The 23,917-nt window shown below is 37.7% G+C and overlaps 1 protein-coding gene across 4 annotated transcripts in view; it reads left to right on the top strand.

The window, feature by feature from the left end:
* LOC139974831 (filamin-A-like) overlaps positions 1-23,917 on the top strand; it is a 59,052-nt gene that overhangs the window by 9,692 nt on the left and 25,443 nt on the right. For 2 of the 4 annotated variants that reach the window (XM_071982293.1, XM_071982294.1), the window contains exons 3-4: positions 1,435-1,714; positions 7,485-7,596. In XM_071982293.1, coding sequence (XP_071838394.1) covers positions 1,435-1,714; positions 7,485-7,596 — 392 coding nt within the window. Of the gene's footprint in view, positions 1-1,434; positions 1,715-7,484; positions 7,597-9,778; positions 10,228-18,737; positions 20,308-23,917 lie in introns of those variants that run through there. The other 2 variants (XM_071982292.1, XM_071982291.1) reach the window with 2 other exon arrangements.

Below are 23,917 nucleotides of genomic sequence, written 5' to 3'. Positions count from 1 at the left end.
ACACTTGTGTAGCAGCCTGCCCATTTCGCATACAGCATTTTGGGATGGGATACAGGATAAATTATTCCCTGATATTGTCGAGGCAAAATATTTGATCAATAAAATTCCTCATTGTGTTGATGACGGTTGTTGTGCTCAATTGACAGGCAGATTTGTGTCATTGAAATATGTTACATTGCTCCTATGTCTGGTAGCTTAACTTTTTTCATTCTAGCCTTGAATGATTCAGGAATTCAGACAGTACAGAAGCAAATATTACTAATATGTTTCATCAGTTGTAAAATGTTCACCTGATATGAAAATTTTTTAATTTTTTTTCATTTCAAGTGATTATTATTTATAAACCATTCTGTTTTACACTTACCTCATTGTATGCAATTCAAAAAGTTTGTTTTCATCCCTGATCATTTAAAGTGCATTGTTTACAATTGCTCTTCAAAAATAAAATTATATAAAACCAAACAAACATCGATGGAGAGAAGAGGAAAGAGAGAGGCAAAAGATGAACTAGCAGGGGAGATGATATTAAAGCAGATGCATTTGAAAGAGAAAGATGTCGTCAAGTTTTCAACAAATTCATGTCCTAGACAAAGATTGTGGGGGGATGGGAGGGGGTTGGGAGAGAGGGATGTAAGTACTAAATGGTAGTAAACATTACTGTACTGAGTTGAGTGACTAAGAGCTAGACCACTGACAAGCTGTTGAAGTTTAAGCTAAGAAAAGGAATTGTGAAGGCGAAGAGGTGGGGGGGGGGGGTTGGGAGTGGATTTTTAATTATCATTGGAGGTCATTGTTTCTTGATTTATTGCTGTCAGGTGTATCAGAAAGTCCCTTAAAAGGAAACAGGGAGAAACAAAGTATATAAAACAAAAAAAATTCAAATAATCAGGTTCAAACATAAAAGGAAAACAAACCTTTGTCTCTTTTTAAATACCACACATTAAAGGACAAATACACAGACTTTCATGTATTTTATCAAATTTTCTACAGAAATATGACTTTTCCTGTGCATGCTTAAAAAAATATTTCATTTGGAAATGTATTTGGGTTTTGTCGTTTGCATTATTGCCAACATAAAAGGATTCCATAGAATTAACCTCCATCGTTTTTAACTTAAATTTTACTAGCTAGCGCATGAATGTATGGTGATATTAGCCAAAATTATGGATGGTTGTTATAGTACTTCAAAATATCCACTAGAGAGCCTGTAAGAGAATGTGTAAAAGTAGGTTGGCCTGACATTTTGATCCTAGCAGGATCTTCTTCAAAGGCTAAATGACAAGTAACAGTATTAGAAGGGACAAAAACAATACAGACAGGTTATTGGGCATGGTGAACACAAAGAGATAGATGTAAAGGGATTAGTAGAAAAGGCATGGAGAGAAGGAAAACAAAAGAAGAAGTATTTCAACAACAATGTGTCTTTAATTTCAGTGGCTTGATAAACTACTGCGATCCAAGTCTCTTGGAAGACTGGGATAAACTCAGCCCATCGAATCAACTCGCCAACTGCGAGAGAGCGATGACCATCGCTAAGGAAAAGCTTGAGATCCCCATGATCTTATCGCCGGAGGATCTGTGCAGCCCAGAGATTGACGAGCTGAGCTGTATCACCTACATCTCGTATTTTGTTCAACACGAGGGACCAGGATGGTATGCTACCCTCAACTGGGTTCGCTCTAAGGTGCCAGAGCGAAACGTTCAGAACTTCCAGGTAACGTAACATATATATGTGGTATTTGCTCAAATTTGTGTTTTATATTTGAAATATTAGATCAGTAAATCAATCTGAAAGTGTATGAAGGACACCAAAAAATATACCATATGTATACGTGTGCCTTGGTTAAATAAAAGATATATGATATTTTTAATGATGGGACATGCTAAAATATTGTTTTAGTTTGGAATACATGAACATTTAAGACTTTCTTACATGGGTATGAAAAGTCAAAGGCATACTGCCTGTTAATATCTTGGTTCTCAAAAATATCATCATGGCAAGACAAGATCACAGTGCACGGCTTTGCAGATCCGTTTACTTGCTTGAAGTTTTGAAACATCGTGCAATGTGGTTAGAATACATAGTATGGCATCTCTATGATGGTATCAAAATTGTTTGAAAGTATAAGTTTACATATTGCTTGCTTCAGGGTTGGTACGTGGGTGACCAATAATTCAAGAAGGATTATAGCTTAAATATCAGGTATTAGTGAGGTGCATTTATAAGTCAGTGGTGGAGCGTCCATACAGTCAGGGGGGGGCGAATGTCCTCCCTGACGGACTCAAATGGACTGCTGACGCCCTTTTCAGCTCTTTACCATTTTTTACTTATTCGCGATTATTGAATTTTTTATTGCACTCTCATCTACATATTGACATTTGTCACATTTTGTTGGTATAATTTGGCGATGACACCTACTTATTCTTAGTTTATCTGCAAATTAGCCAGGCCCGGAAAGGGTCATTTCCGGCGATTTAGGGAGTATCTTTACTCAAAAAATTTTCTATACGCTACGCGCCAACCTGTGCTGGCGCTCCGCTTAGATAGTGTCGAAAGCGCCCCTACAGATCATTCTCGCCCCTCCTGAACAATACCCCTAGCTCCGCCACTGTTATAAGTGTACATGTTTAATACAAAGATGCACGACCAAAAACACTCACAGATATTTTGTGGACACATCCTGTTGTAAAATCAAAGCTTACGTGTCACTGATCATCACATACTTCAAGATACAATATATTGAAGCCAAGCCCAGAGCCCTACCAACCCATCAATTAGAAAAATGCTTGCTAACTATATAGGGTGGTAAACCTGTGATGTGTCTTTGCGGTAGCTTGTATCTACCATGTAATATTTAGACAGAGCAGAGGAGCATAAACATATATATATTATATTGGTTCCCCAAGGTACCTTGTGTGAACTTGATATTTGTATCCTACAAAAATGCCGCAATATTAGTAGTTCAACTTAATAATTGCTTATCTGGTTTATAACTCACCTCCTTTTTATTGTGTCTCAAGCATGAGAAATTAGTAATATGCACTTTACATATGGCTTTTTTACAGTATTTGGTCTGTGATATATTGTACAGCATCAATAGGGATTATATGACCGATGTGCACCTCATAGAGAGGACCCCGGGTTTACTTTAGATCCGTTAACCTTGTTTGCCTGTCATCCTTCCTTATCATTCAGTCTGAAGGGAATATTTTAATTAGGGGTATCCAAATGGAGCTATAAAACCTAGCAATAGCCTGCCATAAAAGTTCATGCTTTAGCACAGGGTTGTCCAACCTTTTGCAGAGGAGGGCCACATGGAATGATTATGATGAAGGAGGGGGCCGCATGAACCCTATGCTCGATTTTTCGATTTCTTGCCCGAAGCCCAAGGCAACAAAATGTGAGCACTGCGCGCGGAGCGCACTGATTTTCCCTTCCTGATAAAACATGAATGAAGTCCAGCCGCACCCCCCCCCCCCCCCCGCTGAGAGAGTGTCACACAAACTGGCCTGTATGCAGTTTTTTCGACCCAGAAGGTTCGAATGATTGATTATATAGCTTAAAACTGTTATCAATAAATCTGCTCACTAAAATTTCGCATCGCAGAGCATCTCTGGCGGGCCGGACGCAACCCTGCGCATTTCGGTATAATTCTACCCACTGAGAGAGAGACGTTTCCAATTGAATTAATAAAAAAATCCAGTGTCAAGTTTGTTTGATAAAATCTCATTTTTGCAATTACCTTGATCTCAAAATCTGCACACACATCACTCATGTTATTGCGTATTAAGCCCAATCAAAATGGTTGGTACCAAACGACACTAGTCGAGGACCCTATGGCACAGGTTGATGCGAGGGGGGTAATTAGGGGTGAGCAGCAGGAGTAAGACCAATGTTAAGTGGTATCAAAATTGATGTCTGTGAGTGTGACATCACTTTGCTGCTGGTATATATGATAATCATTAACTGTGAAATATATTGCAGTAGCCATGATCCCTGCCCTGCCCCTATTTGTTGGTCCTGCTGTTATATCCCTTGTGGGGGTGGAGACCACTTCTGGTCTATCACGCACTACTAAAAAAACACGCACTTGTCTGAAGTATAGTACTATAGTTATTGTTTAATATTTATTTTTACCTCAAATGTACACTCCTAATGACATCTACAGTAGGAGCTTGAGGACACAATGGCAGTCATTATAGTATTCCAAGTTTATACAGTCAATTGATGGATGTTTGTTAAGGTCAAGTATGATTAAAAAGGTGATTTCAAAGGTTCACAAAAAAACTCGACAATTACCGGGCAAGGGCAATTATTGATAGAAGTAGTATAGTGGGTAACTTAAAGGCATTGAAGACTCGCCCAAAACCGTGTGCCGCCCTCTGAAAAAGTTAACTTTCTGTAGCTTGCAGATAGTAATGAAACTTGATACTTTGCTATCTTTTATCTAGACCTGAAATGTCCATCACTGCTTGTACACTGTGTTGTGGGTATTGACCGTAGCTGCATGTATTGACTGTACACTAGTGTCTAATTACCGACGATATCAAGCTGTGTGCGTATTTTCTGGGATCGATTGTGGTGTCTAACACTTCTGTTACACCTCATTTGAAACTAGGTCAGATTACCGACATCAGACGTTTCTTTGAGCGCGAGTCTTCAATGCCTTTAACTAACTTAGTTCTCACTGTTCAGCAAATTTATTGATGTGGTGACATACAAACATCTTAGTTTGACCAATGTTTAGTTTGAGTAATATTTGGAAGGTTTCATTAGAACTTTTGGTTGGTATAATTATCAAAGAAATAAGCTCCTTGCATGACAGTTATGGGCATGTGAACCTCAAGTTGCATTTCTTGTGGTTAGTTCCTCAATAGCAGGAGTCAATTTATAAACTCAGTAATTGACAAACTTTGAACATCTTTTCTTTTGATGAGTGAACTCTTCTTGGTCATGTAGATCTAAAATACAATTTTTGAAAAAACAATTATGGTAACATTTCAAGCAGCTAGCCTCCGTACAATAACTTCAACCGCTGTGAAATGTACTGGATCGGGGGTTGGGGATTTAGATGTCTGAAGGTTGGGGAAACCTGGGGAGGGGTCTAAGGAGAGTGGGTGAGAAATTTTTAGATTTTATAAAAAAAACCTAGATGTGATATGGTGCAATATTTATAGGCTATATATATCCCAGTTCTAGTTGTGTATTTGAAAATGTAATTATGCGATCTGCATAAAAGTGTTGCCAGATTTATTAAGCGACATAAAAGGGAACAAATGGTCATTCTTATCATTAATGAAGGGCTGGACGGCACCCGGCTGTTGAGACACTCAATAATGGCAAACCGGCTAACAACTTTCTCCATGTCTAAACCAGTGTTTTACTCAATGTTTCATACAGCTGTGCTGGATAATCTCAAAAGGTGCAGGCCTATATGGCACTAGTCACATTGGTACTATAGTATATAGTAGTATGGTAGTACTAGAGCATTATTGATTAAAATAAGAATCATTACAATGGGTAGATCTTTTTTTTTAGCCTGTGTAATGACATTAAAAATAAGTATAAAAGTATTGCAGAGTTGTAAGTATTGTGGTGACATAACCAACCAAATTTCCGACCGAAACGGATAAAAACAAGCCAACTCAAGATCTGGGAAAAAGTGGGAAGCAAGTGCTCCCCCCACCCCCTTGCTCCCCCTGTAATCCCACCACGAAGTTGGGTGCTGTCAGTGAGACTGTTGGATGCTTCAGGTTAGAAAAAAGTGGCTACCTGTAGTTGAATTTGTTCCATCAACTAAAAACTATGACGGTGTGCTACAATTGTAAACCAAATGAGCCCACAAAAACGGGCCTTCAATTTGCTGTCATTCTGAATATACAGGTATATATCCTTGTGTAGGGATCAATTTGGATAAAAGAGGGAAAACCCCTGAAGTTGGCACTTTGGAAAGAGTTATCAGACATTAGATACAGGGTATCTAATGGTGACAGTCTCTACCGCTTCCGATTATTAACAAGGTGCAAATATAAAAAAGAAATTAACCGTTAATTTGTTTAATTTGGGTATGGCATATTAAGTAGGTGTCCCAACTTTTGATCAATGCATACTTGGTGTCGATTTCCTTAATTATTTAACTCACACAACCAGCTCAATTTTCAATTTAGTGTAGTTGAAAAAATACTTTGCTATTTGATATGGTCGTTATAGCTACAGTGCTTTTTTTTTTGATAGCTATACATGCTGGAAACTATTTCAGTGTTTGCTTTATAAGTTATTACAATGCAGGTTCAATTGCAAGATATTAAAATGGTTTAAATCATGCTGCAGTGTAACTTCACTGACCAACACCAGAACTTCAATGGCAAGATACATTTCCCTGCTAAATTATAGAATTATGATCAATACAAATGAATATGTTATTAGCACTGTACGATTATATAGTGCTCATGACAGCCAGAATTGTTATGGATGGTACGTATGTACGTGCTCAAAAATGGAGCTCAATTTTTCAACAAATGGAAGCCCAAAAATTATGTCACAACCTGGATTTCCCCACCTAACTTATGGAATAATCCATGTTCACTGAATATTTTATGAGTTTTAAAATGTTGCCAGGTAGAATTCATTATGGGCTTCTAAGGTAGATTTCTACTTTATTTGAGGTAATAGTGATCAGACTCTCTGACAAGAAAATTCGTCTTAGAATTTATTAAACACAAAAGAATCACAGGAATTCTCTGGTTTTTTAATATAGTCTGTGAGCATTTCTGGTTGCCTATTCTGTAATAAGATGAATCACTTATGACCTTCAATTGCAAATCAATGTTAATCATTAAAAATACTAAGGTTTAGCATACATTTGTAGGTGTATAATGGCACATTACTGATTAACATTCTGTACAAAGATTCCTTAAACAACATGGCCTATCATTTCTACCATCACTTGAAAAGAAGTATTTGATGGTATTGGTATCGTCAAAAGCTACAGTTTAATATTACTGAGTGAAAATATGTCAAATATATATGTCTCTTGTAGGAAGTACACTAACTGCTAGGGTGACTTAAAGGCATTGAAAACTCGCCCCAAACCGTGTGCGACCATCTAAAAAAGTTAACGTTCTGTTGCTTACAAATGACGTTTTGTTCGTGTTGCTACAAAATGCAGACAGTAATGAAACGTGATACCTTGTTATCTTTAACTAGACCTGAGATGTCCATCGCTGTATCGTTTATACACTGTGCTTTGGGTATTGACCGCAGCTGTATGTACTGACTGTACACTTGTGTCTAATTACCAACGGTAGCAAGCAGTGTGTGTATTTTCTGGGATCGATGGTGGTGTCTAACACTTCTGTTACACCTCATTCGAAACTAGGTCAGATTACCGGCATTAGATTTTCTTTTTGTGTGAGTCTTCACACCCTTTAAATGAAGTTAATGTGAGTCATAACTGTTGACTTTTTTTCCCCTTCATTTACAGTCAGACTTTAACGATGGACTCGTCATCTGCGGTCTGGCTCATGCTATGGGTGAGAACTGTCCAGGATGGCAAGAGTTGGACCCAGAGGATAAAGTAGCTAACTGCCAGAAAGGTAAGATTGTTGGAATAACAATACATGTGGAATTTGGAGAAGAAGGGATTATAATTCCTCCCCACTAATTAGGGAATGCAGTGAGGGAGGGACTCAAGTTGGACATTGTCCATAATCATTGTGTTTAAATCTGCAGACAGATATGAAATTAATTACATTGATTTATACTGAAGAAGCTTACTTTCAGGTTCTTCATAAAAAATAAAAAAATAATTAAGGCCCCCCTATCCTCCCCCACCTGCCCCTCCCCCTCCAAAATTATGACAAAAAGTAATATGATACAAATATCTTGATGGCAATGAATATGTACTAGGTATGATGGAGTCAAAGTGAACACACCCAAAACCAAATCTTTTAATAATTTTTTTTAATGAGTAATTGTTTTATGTAATGAGACATAATCAGGTAAAGTGAAATTATGGGTTTGCTTATCAAAGTTTAGTTTAACAGATTAAGGTGTGAGGGAGTTGAAGCTGAATCCAGTTATCCCTCTATGGTGTGTTTAATTGTTCTTAGGATAAAGCATATATCTCAACAAGGGAGTAACTATAGTGGACTTTAACTAGATGATTCAATATTAAAGATCTGACATCCACATTCGAGTGAATACGCAAACAGAGATCCCTATCAGCAAATATCAGGCATTCCTTCTACTTTTGAACAGTCAACTGTAAGGCTATTTACCTTTCATACTTGTCAACCAATAAATAAACATTATTGACTATAGCTGGATCACATATGTTTGGGAGATAAGACAATCATATTTTAATAATTGCCACCCACCCATATCCTCTAACCTTCCTTTTCGACCAACCACAAGTCCACAATTAAAACTATGGGGCACGACCCAAAAGTGGGTAATTGGTAAAAAAAATTAGGCGGGTTGCAGGATTTTCCACCGCAAAAACTATTTGCAGTTTGGGAGTTTGGTAACACCCACTGTCCAAGCTAGTTTTCATGAATTACGAGCATCGAATCTGAGGGGGTGTGGGGGTCTGGTGGTTACTGGCTAGCTCATTCCAAATGGAAGCTACTGGGTCGTGGGCGTAAGAGTTTGCAGACCTGACTGCTTTAATCCATATATCACGCTCATTGGCTGATGAAAATGTAAAAAATGAGCTAGTTCTGGTTGATAATTGTTTGAAACCTCCCATCAGATTCATTGATTTTAGTTACAATATTTGTATTCTTTGCATTTAACATCACAATGTTAGCTTCTAGTACTTTGCAACTTATAGAAATGTATTTGAAATTAATATGAACAATATATTGCAACAATACTTTAAACTTTATAGGCCTAAGCTTCAATTGGTATATATCTTTTAAAGTATATTAGGCTAGCTACAGGTATACTTCTGATATGAAATCATGCCTTCCACAGGTTAGTTCTTGTAGTATATTCCATTCCCCTCACTGAAATATATTTCCTTCAAGCAAATATTCACCCATTGCTAGCCTCTATCTGCTAATAACTCTTTACCACCCACCACCAAACCCCTTTCCCAAGCTTCAAGTTCCCCAGCCTCAACCTGTACCTGCTAGTAATACACCCAACTGCCCTAATTCAGCCAGCCCCCCCTTCAAACCCCCACCTGCTTCCCTGTAATTAATTCCCAGCTTCACCTATTGCCCTCTACATGTAACCATAATCAAGCATCTGCAGCATGATCCTCCACAATTGCCTGATTAACGAGATAATTAAAATCAACCTCCTGATGCTCTCTGGAATTCATGCTGTATATAGAATGTTTTGATCATTACCTGCAGGTAAATAATAATAGAAACTTACAAAGCTTTGAACATATTTCTTAAACTACAATTCTTTTGATCTACAGACCCAAAGTGGCCCCTAGACTTAATACCCTCCAAAGCCAAAATCCTTCTATTCAAAACAAGAATAACCACACAAAAACTTGGGGACAATTGAATTGACATGTCTTAAAGCTAAGCTGTAGGCATACTGTACAGTTCCATATTGAAGCACACACAGAGAAAGATAGATCTTAGATAGACAGCTACTACACTCAGACCTGGATATTTGTGTTACATATATTATTATTTTACCTGGACACAGTCATTATACTAAAGGTGGTTACAACTTTTTTTGCTTAATGTCTCCCCCTCTCAGTACTTTACTGCAGGTTTCACAGACCCTTCTGTCTGTCACGCTCCGCTAGATTTGAGGTATGATCGTCTTTTAGTGCAGTAAGTCCCAACCCTATAGCCTCACCTTATTCAGAATCTAAAGATGTACAGGAAAAAATTCAGCAGGCACTAGTCATGAGTGCAAGCTTGCCACCATTTTACCTATCATGGTAAAACTGTTGTAGATAAGGTTTTTTTTCCTCATGGTTTACCATCGACTTTTGGGACAGTGATTATCTTGTGCATCGGAGAAAAATGAGCGTGAGGAAGGCTACGGTCCTGAACTGATTTAAAGAGATTTTTTCGACGATTCTGACCATTGAATTGGTCCAATATTTAGGTATTTCTGATGACAGTTTAGGTTGTTATAGTCAGGAGAATTGACAAGTGTTTTGTTTTTTTTTCTTTCGTGGAAGCTATGTGAAATCTGTTCCATTCACTGCGCTGTGTACAGGGGATTATAAGCGTACGTTACAGTATGGAAAGGTGTGATTTTCTCTTTGGAATTTTGTGGGTTATACAGTGTTGATGTAATAATTTAAATGCTCTACTGTAAGTGTCTGTTGTTTTTGCTATATATCAGCCATTGTTTTAAGCTCCTTCACTTTTTACAATTTTCTTTTCTAAACCTACGTTTCTCATTAATTCTAGATCTGTCATTGCATAATTCTAGGAGGCTAATTACTGATAATTAAGATACAGGTAATTTTTGAATAATTTGGTCAGGTTTTGTTTACAAGCTTATTTGGCTCTTAGTCAAAATCAATATTCACATCCTCATCACTTAGCTACTGACATCTGTACTTTGTGGACAGTTGAGTCGGTCAAAGTCTGGATTCTGCAGATGTTATCTAAAATTCCAGAGGCTCATCCGAGTTGATTTTAATGTAAGATAATTAAGCTTCAATCTACAGTGTATAGCATAAACTTTAGGCTTGTGCTTTAACTTACTGTACATGCATATTTGACAAATCATTAATTTGTGCTAGTTGGTCACACCCATTAGGCCTACTTTAAATTCATACAATCAGTGATTTTCCTGTACTTTGTGGATATTCCCGATTTTTGTTTATAATATTTTTGTTCAGTGAATGTTAAAGATCATCAGTGTCGGTCCCAAATATACTAGAAAGTCAAATAATGGTTCACTGGTGCTCCAACTTCAACAGGCCTTATATTATTGCCATCTTTAAGTAATTTTTCCTCGACTGAACAATTTAATTGTCAATTTTAACATTCCTCAGTGTCTAGAAGTAACCCTCTCAGATCTGCAGGGCACCCAGGGAAGGTACTTTTGACCAATACTAATGATCTTTAAAGTGACTCTGTTCCTTTACATTATGTATGGGCTTATATCTGATCTCTGTAAAGTGGCAACAATTGCTCTCCATATTTTTTGGGGGAACCATAAATATTAAGCCAGTCAATACGCATGTTAACATGTTCCTCAACCTGTACAATAATCTCCTTACCTGTCTACACTCTACAATATTACACTTTCCACACCAACCACTTTCCAGTCTACCGCATATTGGTGTATTGCTATACCCCTCCCCTTCCCCTCCCCTTGGCCCCACCTTACCAACCCACCACAGGGTTACGACCTGCATCACTTTTCTTTGGTATTATCTCTCTGTGCTATTTATACTTACAGTTGTGAAAGCATGTACTGCAAAAACTATTCAATAGATGCATGAGTCTCAAAAATGTAGGAAATCAGTCATCTTCTGGAAAGAGGTGGATCCAGGGAAGGGACCCTGGAGGCCCAGGCCACCCCCATCTGAAATGTTTTTGGTGATAAAAGTTAGCTACTAATATAATTTTGTTAAAAAACAAAAAAAATGTACTTAGTGGAAACATGTAAGTACAGGATCCGATTGTCCATATCAAACTGTTGGCGCCTCCTAGGGCTTTGGTTCGTCATGTTATACATGTCACATTGTCTTGTTACATTTATATATAATGCAACACCATCACAAAAACATGGAAAGTGAGCAAACATATTCACAGTGTAACTTTTGCAACTCGCTCACCAAGTAGATTGTGCGTTTAATACTTTAATTGGGCCCATGTGCCTTACATAGTTTCAAAGCAGTTTCTATTGAGCCCCCTGGATTGAAGTTCACCTCAATAGACTGTTGCCTACTGTATTAATTGAATGAACAGTCTGAGCACATAATAGGCCTGAAGAATTTAGGAGGGGTGAGTGTCCCAGTGTAGACCTATAATGGTTTGGGCAATAGGCAATGCATACTGCTAAAGAGATCGTGACATAATAACTATACATGTGCAATATGAAAAATACTCTTTTTTCCACAAAAAGTAAAATTAGGTTGTGATAAAATAGCTCAAAATGAAGCTAAGAAACTCCCATATTCAATAACATATGCCTGTCATGAAACAATATCATGCCTACTGATGACCCTGCATATTACGGACAAGTAACAATAGTTTTCGAGACGGAGGCGGTTTTTACCGGTATTTACCAGTTTTTCCCAGTTTTTACCTGGTTTTTACCGCTTAGTGGGAAAAACAGGTTTTTCCCCGGAAAATGCCAACCCTGACAGGCATACTGTACAAAAAGGAGCGGTGTGATGTGAAATTAGGGCAGGTTTCAGACATTCTTGGCAAAATTTGTAGTAGATATTGATTGCAGCATGAAGACCTACCAGAAATATACTATTCTATCCTTTACATCGTATTGTTCATCGAAAAAGAATTGTATTAATCAATATCTTGACCTAATTTAGTCAAAATTGACTTTGGAAAAAATTAATATGTAGTTCAGCTACAATATTATGCAATATGCTATGTGCTATGCTCTGTAGCTCTATTTTTATCAACCATTTGAAAACATATTTTTGGGGGGAAGTTTTGTCAGGAGATATTTTAAAGGACTTTAACAGCTGAACGGTAGGATCAGTATGAATATCCTGTCATGATTAGATCAGTTACAGAACCATTCATACTTTTGATACAGTTTAATTGCTCTTAAGCATGGTAGTACAGTGTACAGTACCATGTATACAGTACCCTACACTATGGAACACTTTACTTGTATGAAAGCAAATTTACCCAATTCTCTGAGCATCCATGGTCAGTTTGGACATTCTTTCTTATTCTGTATTTTGCCGTGGTTTCAGCGACCATTGACAAAATATAGGAAATAGAAATTAAGGTTTGTATTGTTGGTTAAGTGTAGCCTACTGTATACAGTATGTGTACTGTACAGAAATAAGAAAATACAGTAATTGTACAGATGCCTGGTCTTTAATCATGGTTTTCCCTCCTTCCTCGACTTCTTCCTCCCCCCCCCACCCTCCCCCATCACAAAAACTGTTTTGCCTATTCTTACCCAGACCAATGGGGTCTCTTGCTCAAAAATGCCTGGTCATATATCTGATAACAACAATATAACCTTATAGAATGTTGGTAACATAGTTTCATATTTAGTATACATTATCATTCTTTATAAATTTTCCCAGATTCCACTTCATCTTCCAGACAAACAAATAAACAAAATGGAATATAGTTTTCCTTCCATAAACATTAAAGTATTCTCTATCTAGAGGGCTTTAACTTTGTTTTGATATTTTGTAAATAAGTCATTCCAACATAGCGGCAACAAGTCCTTTCCTTTAGACAGATGTGAATAATGTGTATTCCTAAAATGTCGTCATCAATCTTTCGCTGTGGTATTGAGGATTTACAGAAATTCTATTCCTTGCGAAAACATGAGTTCCCCATGAACACTATACGGTCTGCACAATGGCTCAGTTTATCTACCATTGTTAGACATGGCCTTCCGAACCTGTCATGTTTCTCAGCTTTTGTCATTTTTTTTGGCTCAAAAACAAAGTCTCTAAGGGTGAAGGACCTATTTTACTTGTCCAAAAAAGTAGGTAAACTAATATAGGAGGCATGAAGCTAGCAACTAAATGTTAAAATAATAATTAAAAAAAATTGAAGAATATGTTGGCAATGAGGATTTTTGCATTTTTTCTTGAGGGGGGGAGGGAGGGGGGGGGTTGTGAGGATTTGTGCTAGTTTCTGTAATATTGCTTCAGGCTTGAGTAAGTAAATTTCAGTGGATAATGAGTTTTTCTCCTGAAACTGTAATAGAATACCACTGGTGTACAGGTGCTTGCATAAAGAAAACAGTATCATTGAGTTTCCACTCATATGGATCTGATGAACATTCACTGTTTAAGATTTCAAGGATTATCCTCTCACTGCTATAGATTGGATTTTGGGAAAATTTTATCTTACATATCAAATTTGTTTTTCACAAAATAGGCTAGAAAGTGTGAGAAATGGTCATTCAACTCGAAGAAGTGTTTTTTTTAATCGTGACTCACAATTAAAGCAGTCTCCATGTTGATCTAATCATTTCATAGTAGCGTATAATTTTAACCCATTACAGAGAAAAGACATCTTTGATGGATCTAAGGAGGCTACTGAACTGGATGATGCTAGGATCTTATGTCTAGGATCAATCTGGAATACCTTTGGTACTAAAAATACTTTGGTTACTAGTGTACTATTAGCACGCTAAATTTTGGGGTCCCACTGTTGACGATGTTTAATGAAAGAACCAAACTTCGCCCGCCATTTATCTTTATGTTGTATGTTATAGAGACTTCTCCCTCACAGAAAGTACAGTAGGATTATTAAGAAAAAGTCTTATAAGTTTCAATTGAGATACCTAATACTCTAGGCTTATATCCTGGTTCAAAAGTCATGTCTGGGGCCCACGTGGAAATATGCAAAAACAAAATAACGTTTCACTTTCCCTTTTGTAAGTTCATGGTGAAGGTACATGCATGTTAAGGTCTATTAAATTAACAGATAAATCAAATAGCAGGTACTGTATGGCTAGCAGACAGCAGTGTCATCATGTTAGTACAACAAAATCCATCTCTATACAAAGGAACGTAAATAAAGAAAAAAAGAAATTCAGTCACTGCAGTTGCTCTGTGATGCCCTTATTAGACTTACCCAGGCTGTGATGCTCTGTGATGCCCGGCCCCTATTAGATGCCCCTATAAGTCTACTGTTGGTCTAGCAGCTGGAGGGATAATTAAAACATGTAAGATACTTAATACAGTAGGCCTAGTCGCTTATACTTAGCTGTACAGTATAATGGGAGCTATTGAATGAGAATTCTCTCCTACATCATGTGTTAATCATGATAGTATTGTTTGGTTTGCTTCTCATTTTAAAGTAGTATACTGTATATCCCTCAAAATAGGGAGAAACTAAAAAAGTTGTCACACATGACAAAACTTTAGTTATTGTCAATAGTTTAGTGTTTTTGACACAGAACTTACGTACATATGTTTATTCAGACTGATGAAGGAAAAGAAAATATTTTTAAGCCGCATGGTTTGGTAAAATCTTTACACCAAATTATTTGCCAATTTATTCTGTCAAATAAACATACTGAATCAAAGTCTGATTATAAATATTGACAGCAGTTAGCACTCCATTCAGCATTTTTATATGAGGTCTTCAACTGCAATATAAACAGTGTATCCTTAAAGGTATGGTCAGTATAGGCACCAAATTATAGCACACTAAAATTGCTAAAAGTTTTCAAAAAAGTAATTTCCTGGAGGTCTTTACTCTCCAAACTTGTTCTCAGACATTTTTAAGCAACACACATGGTGACTGAATGTCCCAGTGAGGAAAATTTCCTCGTAGGTTGTAATTAGAACAGTTTAAAGAATTTTGACCAAAAGTGACCATATTTGAATATCTAGCATATTTGGGGCTAATACAGCATACCTTTAAAAACTGTAGAATATTTGTTATGAAGATACACAATCACTTCTAAGGTGGTATTGTATTGTGAATGCATGCAACCAGGGTATATATATATACTTTGTTCACACTGATGGGTTGGCTCTATAGCAATTGAATAACACTAAATAAGCCAGTGGGGAGTGTTCTATTGTGCATCGTGTTGTATAGATGTGAAGAATTTATTATAAAACCCACATTTTTGACGGGTGAGTTGTAATTCAAGGGAATGGGATTATGGAGGTTTATTCTGAAATAGTATCTTTAGGGGTCTTAAGAGTTATCAAACTTTAAATATCAATATAATTCATTCATCATTTCAATTTAATTAACAAGAACCAAAAAAAAAAAAAAAAAATTGCATTAAACAGGAAACTACAGGGTAATGAGCAGGGTTAAATTTGCAATTCTTATTTTAACAAGTTTATTTTGCAACTTTATAGCAAATTGAAAAAACTCTAAAGGTGGGTGGGGGGGAGGGGGATGGATATCCTTGCAAGATACAACAATCAAGTGAAGAGCATGCATTTACAGCATTAGATCATTTTCTTGTCAGCTTTATACTTCATTATCTCAAACTTGACTGAATTTTCCAGTTTCATTATTGGCTAAATTGTTTTTTTTTTTCATTTTTTCGGACAACCAATTTGCTCTTCTGACAACCAACAAGTAAGACCTGGTTGTCCCTCGATTAACTGTACAGTTGGAAGAATGCTTCAAAATGGAATAAGATTTTCCTCAGCTGTTTCGGGAAAGTTTTTTGCAGTAAACTGTACTACGCAGTTTGATTGCTATAATCACATGTATGGAAGAACATTGATGATCTAGTCTGTCTCTCCTTAAAGAATAATTAACGATTTACTAGCTTATAGGAATTGTCTGGTGGAAGATTTTGATACATTGTCCTTGTAGTTCTTATTTTTCTTTTTCTAAACATGTGAAAATTGTCCCCATTTGACGTTTTCTTCTTGTAGAAATCTGGTTTCCAAATTCACCAGTTTCTCACCAAAAGCACCGTTTGTTCGAACCCAACAATTGGTGATTGGCCTACAGTAGTCCAGGCAAATAGACAAAACAGGCGACTTGAAGTTAGCACTCCCATTTCCGCAGCAAAAACACTCTCACGTGTACACGCACAGGTGATTGCCTATTGTATATTACGTACACATCGCAAACGTATACAGCCTACCATGCCCAGTTGGTATACATATATAGCATTGCACATAATACACTCTGACACTCAAGCCACCGTTCATAAACTGTTCTTCGAAATCGCTGAAATAAAATTCACGGATAAACTTTACAGTAAAAGGAACCTTGAAAAGTATTTGAAACACCTAAAGATGAAACTTGGCGGAATCGATGTCAGAGCAGAATGTAGTATGGAGAAGCTTAAGCTTCGCAGAACTGTCCGATTGTAAACGTTAGAGTAGCCCACATGTGAACATTCTTCTCTTTAGAGCTAAACATCGCATTGTAAACAACGAAGAGTCTGCTGTTCAAACTTATCTTGTGTTACACAAAGACCACGAAACCACCAATCTACTACATAGATGGCGGCTTAAGGAGTTTTTAAAGACATATCTAATTTATAAGAAATTTCACCGAAAATTAAGGAAGAAATACAACGCGGTTTGGTTGTGATTACTGTAGGTACTATTACGGAGCGTGGGTTATGTCGCAATCTGCATTTGCGAAGATGACGTCACGTTCGTTACTGTTCAAATCATATTTGAAACGTCCAACCTTAACGATTAAAAATCATTTCTCTGTCAAACGCAACATTAGAGTTCTCATACTTTGACAACATGTTTGGAAAATTATTTATGAATAATATTTAAGGTAACTTCTTAGGGCTACCAGACAATCCTTTTGAGATGATGGAGTTAACTTAACTATTGAGTTGTGGGGCGGGGGGAGGGGTAATATAGAGTTGACCTGTTTTTACATGACAACACACTCAAGCTTTAAAGCACAGATTCTCTATAAGTGTATACAGCAGGGGTATACTGTACTGTACAATGTGTATATCCAATGGCATGATCAACACATACAGTGTGACCTCGCATAACTTGCTTGTATTGTAGTTTTTGTGTAATGGGAACTCGACTGTTTCAAGTCAGTGTTTCCACTCGACACTTCCGAGAGATAGTTCTTTTCACAAGTTGTTAAACTGGCATTGACTTGTGTAATCTTCTCAGGAACAGTTTGAATACAAAATTTGATGAAGGTACTGTATAGCTGCCAGTCTGTGTAGAGAGTAAACGTGACCCAACGATATATTTTTATTACCAGCTGGTGTATACATGAGTTCCCTTGCCAGAGTTCAAATATTTAAGGAAAGAACACAATTTATGAAGAACTATTTGCTAAAATAAGATAATGAATTGATGTGGTACTATAAAAAGTTACGAAAAATGTCAATGATTTTGGCTAATTAATTCATCAGTTGCTTTGGTGACAGAGAGAACTCAAAGATGGATCAACAATTAGTTTGGCACATTGAAAAAAAAGAGCAAAAAAAGTTTTCTTGATTTCTTTTGTAAAATAGCTTGCAGACTTTTTAGCCCATACCTATGTTTTTAATTTCTTTTTTCAGAGCACAGAATTCAGTTGTAATTAGAGTAAAAGAGTTTGAATATGTTTTAAATTTTGCTTTTTCAGTAAATTTATTTCAAAACTTTAATATGGTATGTGTAAGTGTGTACAGCCTAAGACTCTTCTCCAGATATAAGATTTCTGTTGACATACAGTATCTCAATTGAGACAATAGCACACTGATTATATATTTGTATCCATGATGAAGGCTCTTGCCTTCAATCATTACATTGGATCATTTTTAGTAGAATAATAGTTGTTGGATGTGCTTAGTACAGTACCTATTCTAATTTCATGTGTGCATGGTTCTTTTCACACACAGTTTAAGAGCAATTGAGTATCTTATCAAGTTATTTGTAAGAGGAACAGATTGAACAACAATCTGATTTTTTTTTTTTTTTAAGAGCAGATCCTTGAAAACCGTGACAATTCTCTCTGGTGTAATTATTCAATTGAGTTCAATTCTCAATTGATATTGACTTTTGATCAGTTTATACAGTAATGTACTGCGGTAAGAATTTTCATGTATCGGTTAATGTACATTGACATTTAACATATACTGATGGTTTTAAATTTTATGTATTTATTTTTCCCAGATATTTCTGAGTGTAAAGCCATGACAAATCTACTCGATATCTATCAGCCATTTTAGATTGTTTTGTATTCTGTGAGACTGCGTTGGAATCTGAGGCCCAATAACTATGGATTTTGACAGTTACCATTCGGACCGTCACCGTAACGGTCATTTTGGGGACACTTACAAGCCCCGGCAGTATTCAGGAATGTTGAATAAAAGCCAGTCTCTTCACTCCCTCCCAACTAGACAAAATAGACATGGGTTCTCATACTTGTCATCAGCCACATCTCCCCAAATTCAGAATGACCGGCCTTCGTCTAGAATGAGCGAACAGGTAACGTCTAGCTACGACGAACGGCCGCCATCTCACCAGAGTGACTACCTGTCGAGGTACAGCGACCGCGTCTCGTCTCATTACAGCGATCGCGGATCCTCACGAATGAGCGATTTCTCCCCTCCTCCTCAGAGGAAGAGTTATTTCACTCAAAGTGATCGGCGCGGTTCCTCCATGAGCAGGGAGAGCATGCCATCCTCGTATGAACGAACCACCAACAGCCTGTACGACGCACCATCGATCCACGATCGCGGGCCGGCATACAGGGACAGCTCATGGAGTGGGAGTGGCTTCAGCTCGGCCAGTCGCCATCGGGAGGAATTTCCCAGAAACGGCTATGAAAGCTGGAAGCCGCATCAAGATGAGGAGGAGGAAGAGGGCAGCCTTGATAAACGCTACTATAACATGTCCAGCGGTTATGACAACGGGTCTTTAGATCATCGTTACGACCAGTCCTCGTCGGAGACACAGAACGGTTCCTCTAAGTATGGTTCCCATGGAAACAAATTCCATACGATCAGTGGCTCCCGACACGACTATAACGGCCCGGCCAAGGCAGACATCTTCTCCGATGGCTTTGGGTACGGTTACAACGCAGCTGGCTCGGAAACGTCACGAAACCTGAAGGATTACACGGGCAGCAAATCCTACAGCACATTTCCCAGAAGTTATCAAACTACGGACGGAGATCTCTTCAAGAGTTCGTCTAGGAGCAGCTATTCTGGTTCTCGGGACGGCCGTTCGTCGCCTACGGTCAACGGTGGGTCGAATCATTATACCAGCGATACTGGAGTTCATAGTGCAGAGGATGGGGAGAAACACACGGGATGGTTCCGAAATCATCAATATGGTCCCTTACTCACCAAGGAGGCAGACTTAGACGATCTGCGCGAGGACGTCAGTCGATTGATGCTCCAAACTGAAGGCGCCCGTCTCAAAAATGAAGGCAATTACAGTATGTCATCAAAGTCCAGCCATCAGCTGGATTCCAGAGGTTACCAGGACTACTCCACGGAACGAGAGTCGAGAACAAGGAGGAGGGACGAGCTGCAGTCACCGAAGGCGAGGGCGGTGTCACAGGATCGAGATTTGGGATACTTTTCAATGAGGAAAGAACAACCGTTCAATCCGCCCGTGAAGTTCCACCGGTCTCTGTCGGAGGGCCGGCAATACCACAGCATGACAAACCTGGACTCGACTATGAAGCAACGTTCCACGAGATCACACACCAGGCGGCATCACAGGCAGCACCGCGGTAGGTCCTCTTCTGGTGTTGTTGGGAATTTAACCTGGCTGTGGAGATACTAACACACTTAACGCATAGGAAAGTGCATCTGTTGTGCAACCTATCCTTTCACTCTCCCTATTTTATGCATTAACTTTGTGATGTGATTGTTTGAAACCACTGCACGGTCATGTTTAACGTTTAAATCATTGGTTGTATTTCTGGGTATACGTTGCGCACTACTAACAATTAGTAAACTTACATTTTTTGAACTAAATTTTTTTTTTCGTTAATTGTAGCTAGCACACAGGTTAAATTAATACTGCTACTAACTGCATCCTATCACAGTGCACGCTCAGATGGGTTGAAAATTCTACCCAAGTACAGTATTTAACTTGATTGTATTTATGGATCTTTATGTCACATCATTTATCCACAGGAAAATATTTTGTGATATACCTGCACATCCTTAGGAGTTTTGCCTAAGTTGTTTTGATTAGGCCAATACCTTCTAAAAAAAGATGTTTCAATACTTTGACTACTAAATTTGACACTCTTTATAAATGATAAGTCTTTTCTGCTCAGGACTGTACAGACTTATACAGTGTACTTAATGTCCATGCATCAATTGAGAGGTGTGAACAGGTAGTTAGTTGCTCCTTGCTGTATCATTTACATTCTCAACCCCAGCTTTGTTACAGCTCTCCTGCAGTAGAAACATATATTGTGAGTCTCTTAGTTTTAAAGTCCCTGGGTCCCTGACACCGGTTCAAGATTGGGAAGGAGAGCGGATGGGGATGTGGGTGGGGGGGGGGTCAGGATGGGCAGGATTCCTAATTATGTACCCACGGTGGCACCTTTTAAGCTTGTGAAAAAAAATCATTCCCCTGAAAATAAATGGGGTTAAGGGACCCTAAAGTAATTTGATGAGCAGATATATTTCATGGTAGTTTTCAAATGTTAGAAACCCCTCGTTCAAGAAACTGACAATTATATATTTGCCAAAATTAACACAGAGTTACCAATCAAGCCTTAAATACGCCCTAGTGGTAGCTACTGTACGCCTACTGTATGTTAGCCTGTTACTATGTTGACATGTTTCCAAGTCATCATTCCCACAGACAATTGTCAAAGTAAGTTTTAAACGGGAATTAAGATCTCTGAACCATGTCAAAACAGTCATTAAAATACTGTATTTAAAAGGACCAACTACTGAATAAACGAACACCATTGAGATGCATTGCAGCGTGAAACCACCACAGAAATCACTGGCAGTATAAACGTGTTTGTTTGGTTGGAGCGCCCTGGTAGTTCATTTTTCGATAGGTTTGTTCTGTATGCTAACCGTCACTGAATGCAACCCAAAAGTATATAACCTTTCCATCTTCACGGTTCAAACTGATCCACTAATAGAGTTCAAAGAGAGCCGAACAGTGATCAAATACAAAAGCAATCAGGCAACATTGCTTTTGTATGTATAGTTCTAAAAATAAGCTTCTAGTTACCCACAGTTGTAGTGTTTAAAGGTGTGCTGTATTGGCCCCAAATATGCTAGATATTCAAATATAGTTACAGTACCTTTGGTCAAAATTCTTGAACTGTTTTTACTACGACCTTCGAGGAAATTTTCCTAACTGGGACATTCCGTCATCTTGTGTGTTCCTTAAAAATGTCTGGGAACAATTTGGAGAGTAAAGACCTCCAGGAACTCGCGAAGAAGCCTCATTGGCTTATATCAAAGCCGCAAGCTTACCGAAGTCAGTCTCTTAGATTCAAATTTAAAGTCCATGATTATGAATTGTCAATTGTCAACAACTCTGTAACTAGACGACATACATTAATCTTGGAATGACTCGAACCGGGGACCTTATGATTGAAAGGCACCGGCGTTAACCACTGAGCTAACTTTTTGAAAACTTCTAGCAATAATAGCGTGCTATAGTTTGGGGCCTACACTGACTACCTTTGAAGCTTCCATTCTGTTTATATTGCTTGTCTTCTTACCCTTACCAAATATCTAAATATTAAATATCCTGGTTCTTTTTTATTAAAAATTGATTTTTGCTGAATCATGAACCTGTACCACGATCAGGCTTGTCCCCCCCCCCACCCCCTGACACTAGGTCAAGTTCCAGTCTGTTTTGACAATCTGTGAAATTTGCAGACTGAATTGCTACCATACATGCATTGAACTATTTAGCAACTTCAGCTTATCATTAAAGAAAACATTCTGCAGCTAGCTATGATCTTCGTTTGGAGTTTGATTACCACAGTGATGTTAGAACAATAATAAAAAAAAATTAAAAAAAAAAACATATTACCATTTACAACTATTGCAACTAAAGGGCTGGCTACTCTTCAGGCTACTAAAGTAATTGATTGTGGACTTTTAATACTCAATTGAAAGTAGTGGATTAACTATGCTATGGATGGTAAATAAATATTAGCCACTATATATAGTGAATATCTATGTATATACTGATGACAAACTTTTACCTTGACTATGCAAATACTTCATAGAAGATGTATGTGTTTCATTCGTTAAATGTACGGTATAAAGACTTGCCGTTAATTTTAGAGTTAAATAGCATCAATAGTGGCCCCAAATGTATACCAGAGGGTCAAATAATGGCCACTCGTACTCCCCACTTCAACAAGCATACAGTATATGTTATATACTTCCCTCAAACTATTTGTCATTACTGAAATATTAATGTACACTAATTGTCTAATTTTGACACATACTTGATCCTGCAATGACTGGAAGTATAAATTTGGGATTCAGCACCACAAGAACATTACCTTTGGAAAACTTAAATAACTGTATAGCAAGTTTTAATAAGCATGCGAAAAAATTAGGGGCCAAAACTGTTGATATTTATTTTAGGGGTAACATATCCATCAGTATAAAGTTATTTGGAATCATTATAGGGCTTGCAAGCAATTCTTGTCAGCTTATCATAGTTCATAGTGTACAAAGAGCTATTTGAGTTCAAGGGGTGGGTCTCGGACTCTCTGTCAGGTGGTGCGTGGTATCATTAACATGATGAGTCATATGTAAACAGTAGTCTGTACTATAGGTGTTATACATGCATTTGTTAAGTACATACTTACAAGGTCATTTAAAACTATACCTGGGCTATTTATTCCGGTCTCCACCCATTTCTTAAATACTATCGTGTATGCATCCATCTCCAATCCCTACCCCTCTCCTATCCTTTAATCCCAGGGCTGGACTATGATAGAGCAAAATCCTGTTATGTAATTTACTCGCTAGACCTACATCAGTCCAACAATAGGTAACACTTTTAAAAAAGCTTCAAATGTGATTGATTTGTAAATCCTTTTATTAAACAAATTGATACAAAAATTGCTTTAATTTAGAGCCTTACTCACATTATATAAGAAATGTTAGGGTAGAACTATTGCAATTGTAACCAGTTTCCGCAAAGCTGTCTAAGTGAGGAAGTTTCCCTGTTTAGTTGTGTTGTTAACTCCATCAGGACTTATAGGACCATAGTATTACTAAGTAGGCTAAGCCTGCATGTACATTAGGGATGAGACCAGAGCTAGGTATTCAGCATTAAAACAAGTTACCAAATTGATTTTAATCCTCTGCGCGTTTACATTACTCGGGATC

This window comes from Apostichopus japonicus, chromosome 10 (genome assembly GCF_037975245.1).
Source record: "Apostichopus japonicus isolate 1M-3 chromosome 10, ASM3797524v1, whole genome shotgun sequence".
In the NCBI taxonomy this organism is placed as follows: domain Eukaryota; kingdom Metazoa; phylum Echinodermata; class Holothuroidea; order Aspidochirotida; family Stichopodidae; genus Apostichopus; species Apostichopus japonicus.
Note: the sequence above shows the minus strand (reverse complement) of the source record. Positions and strands in the feature narration are given on the sequence as shown.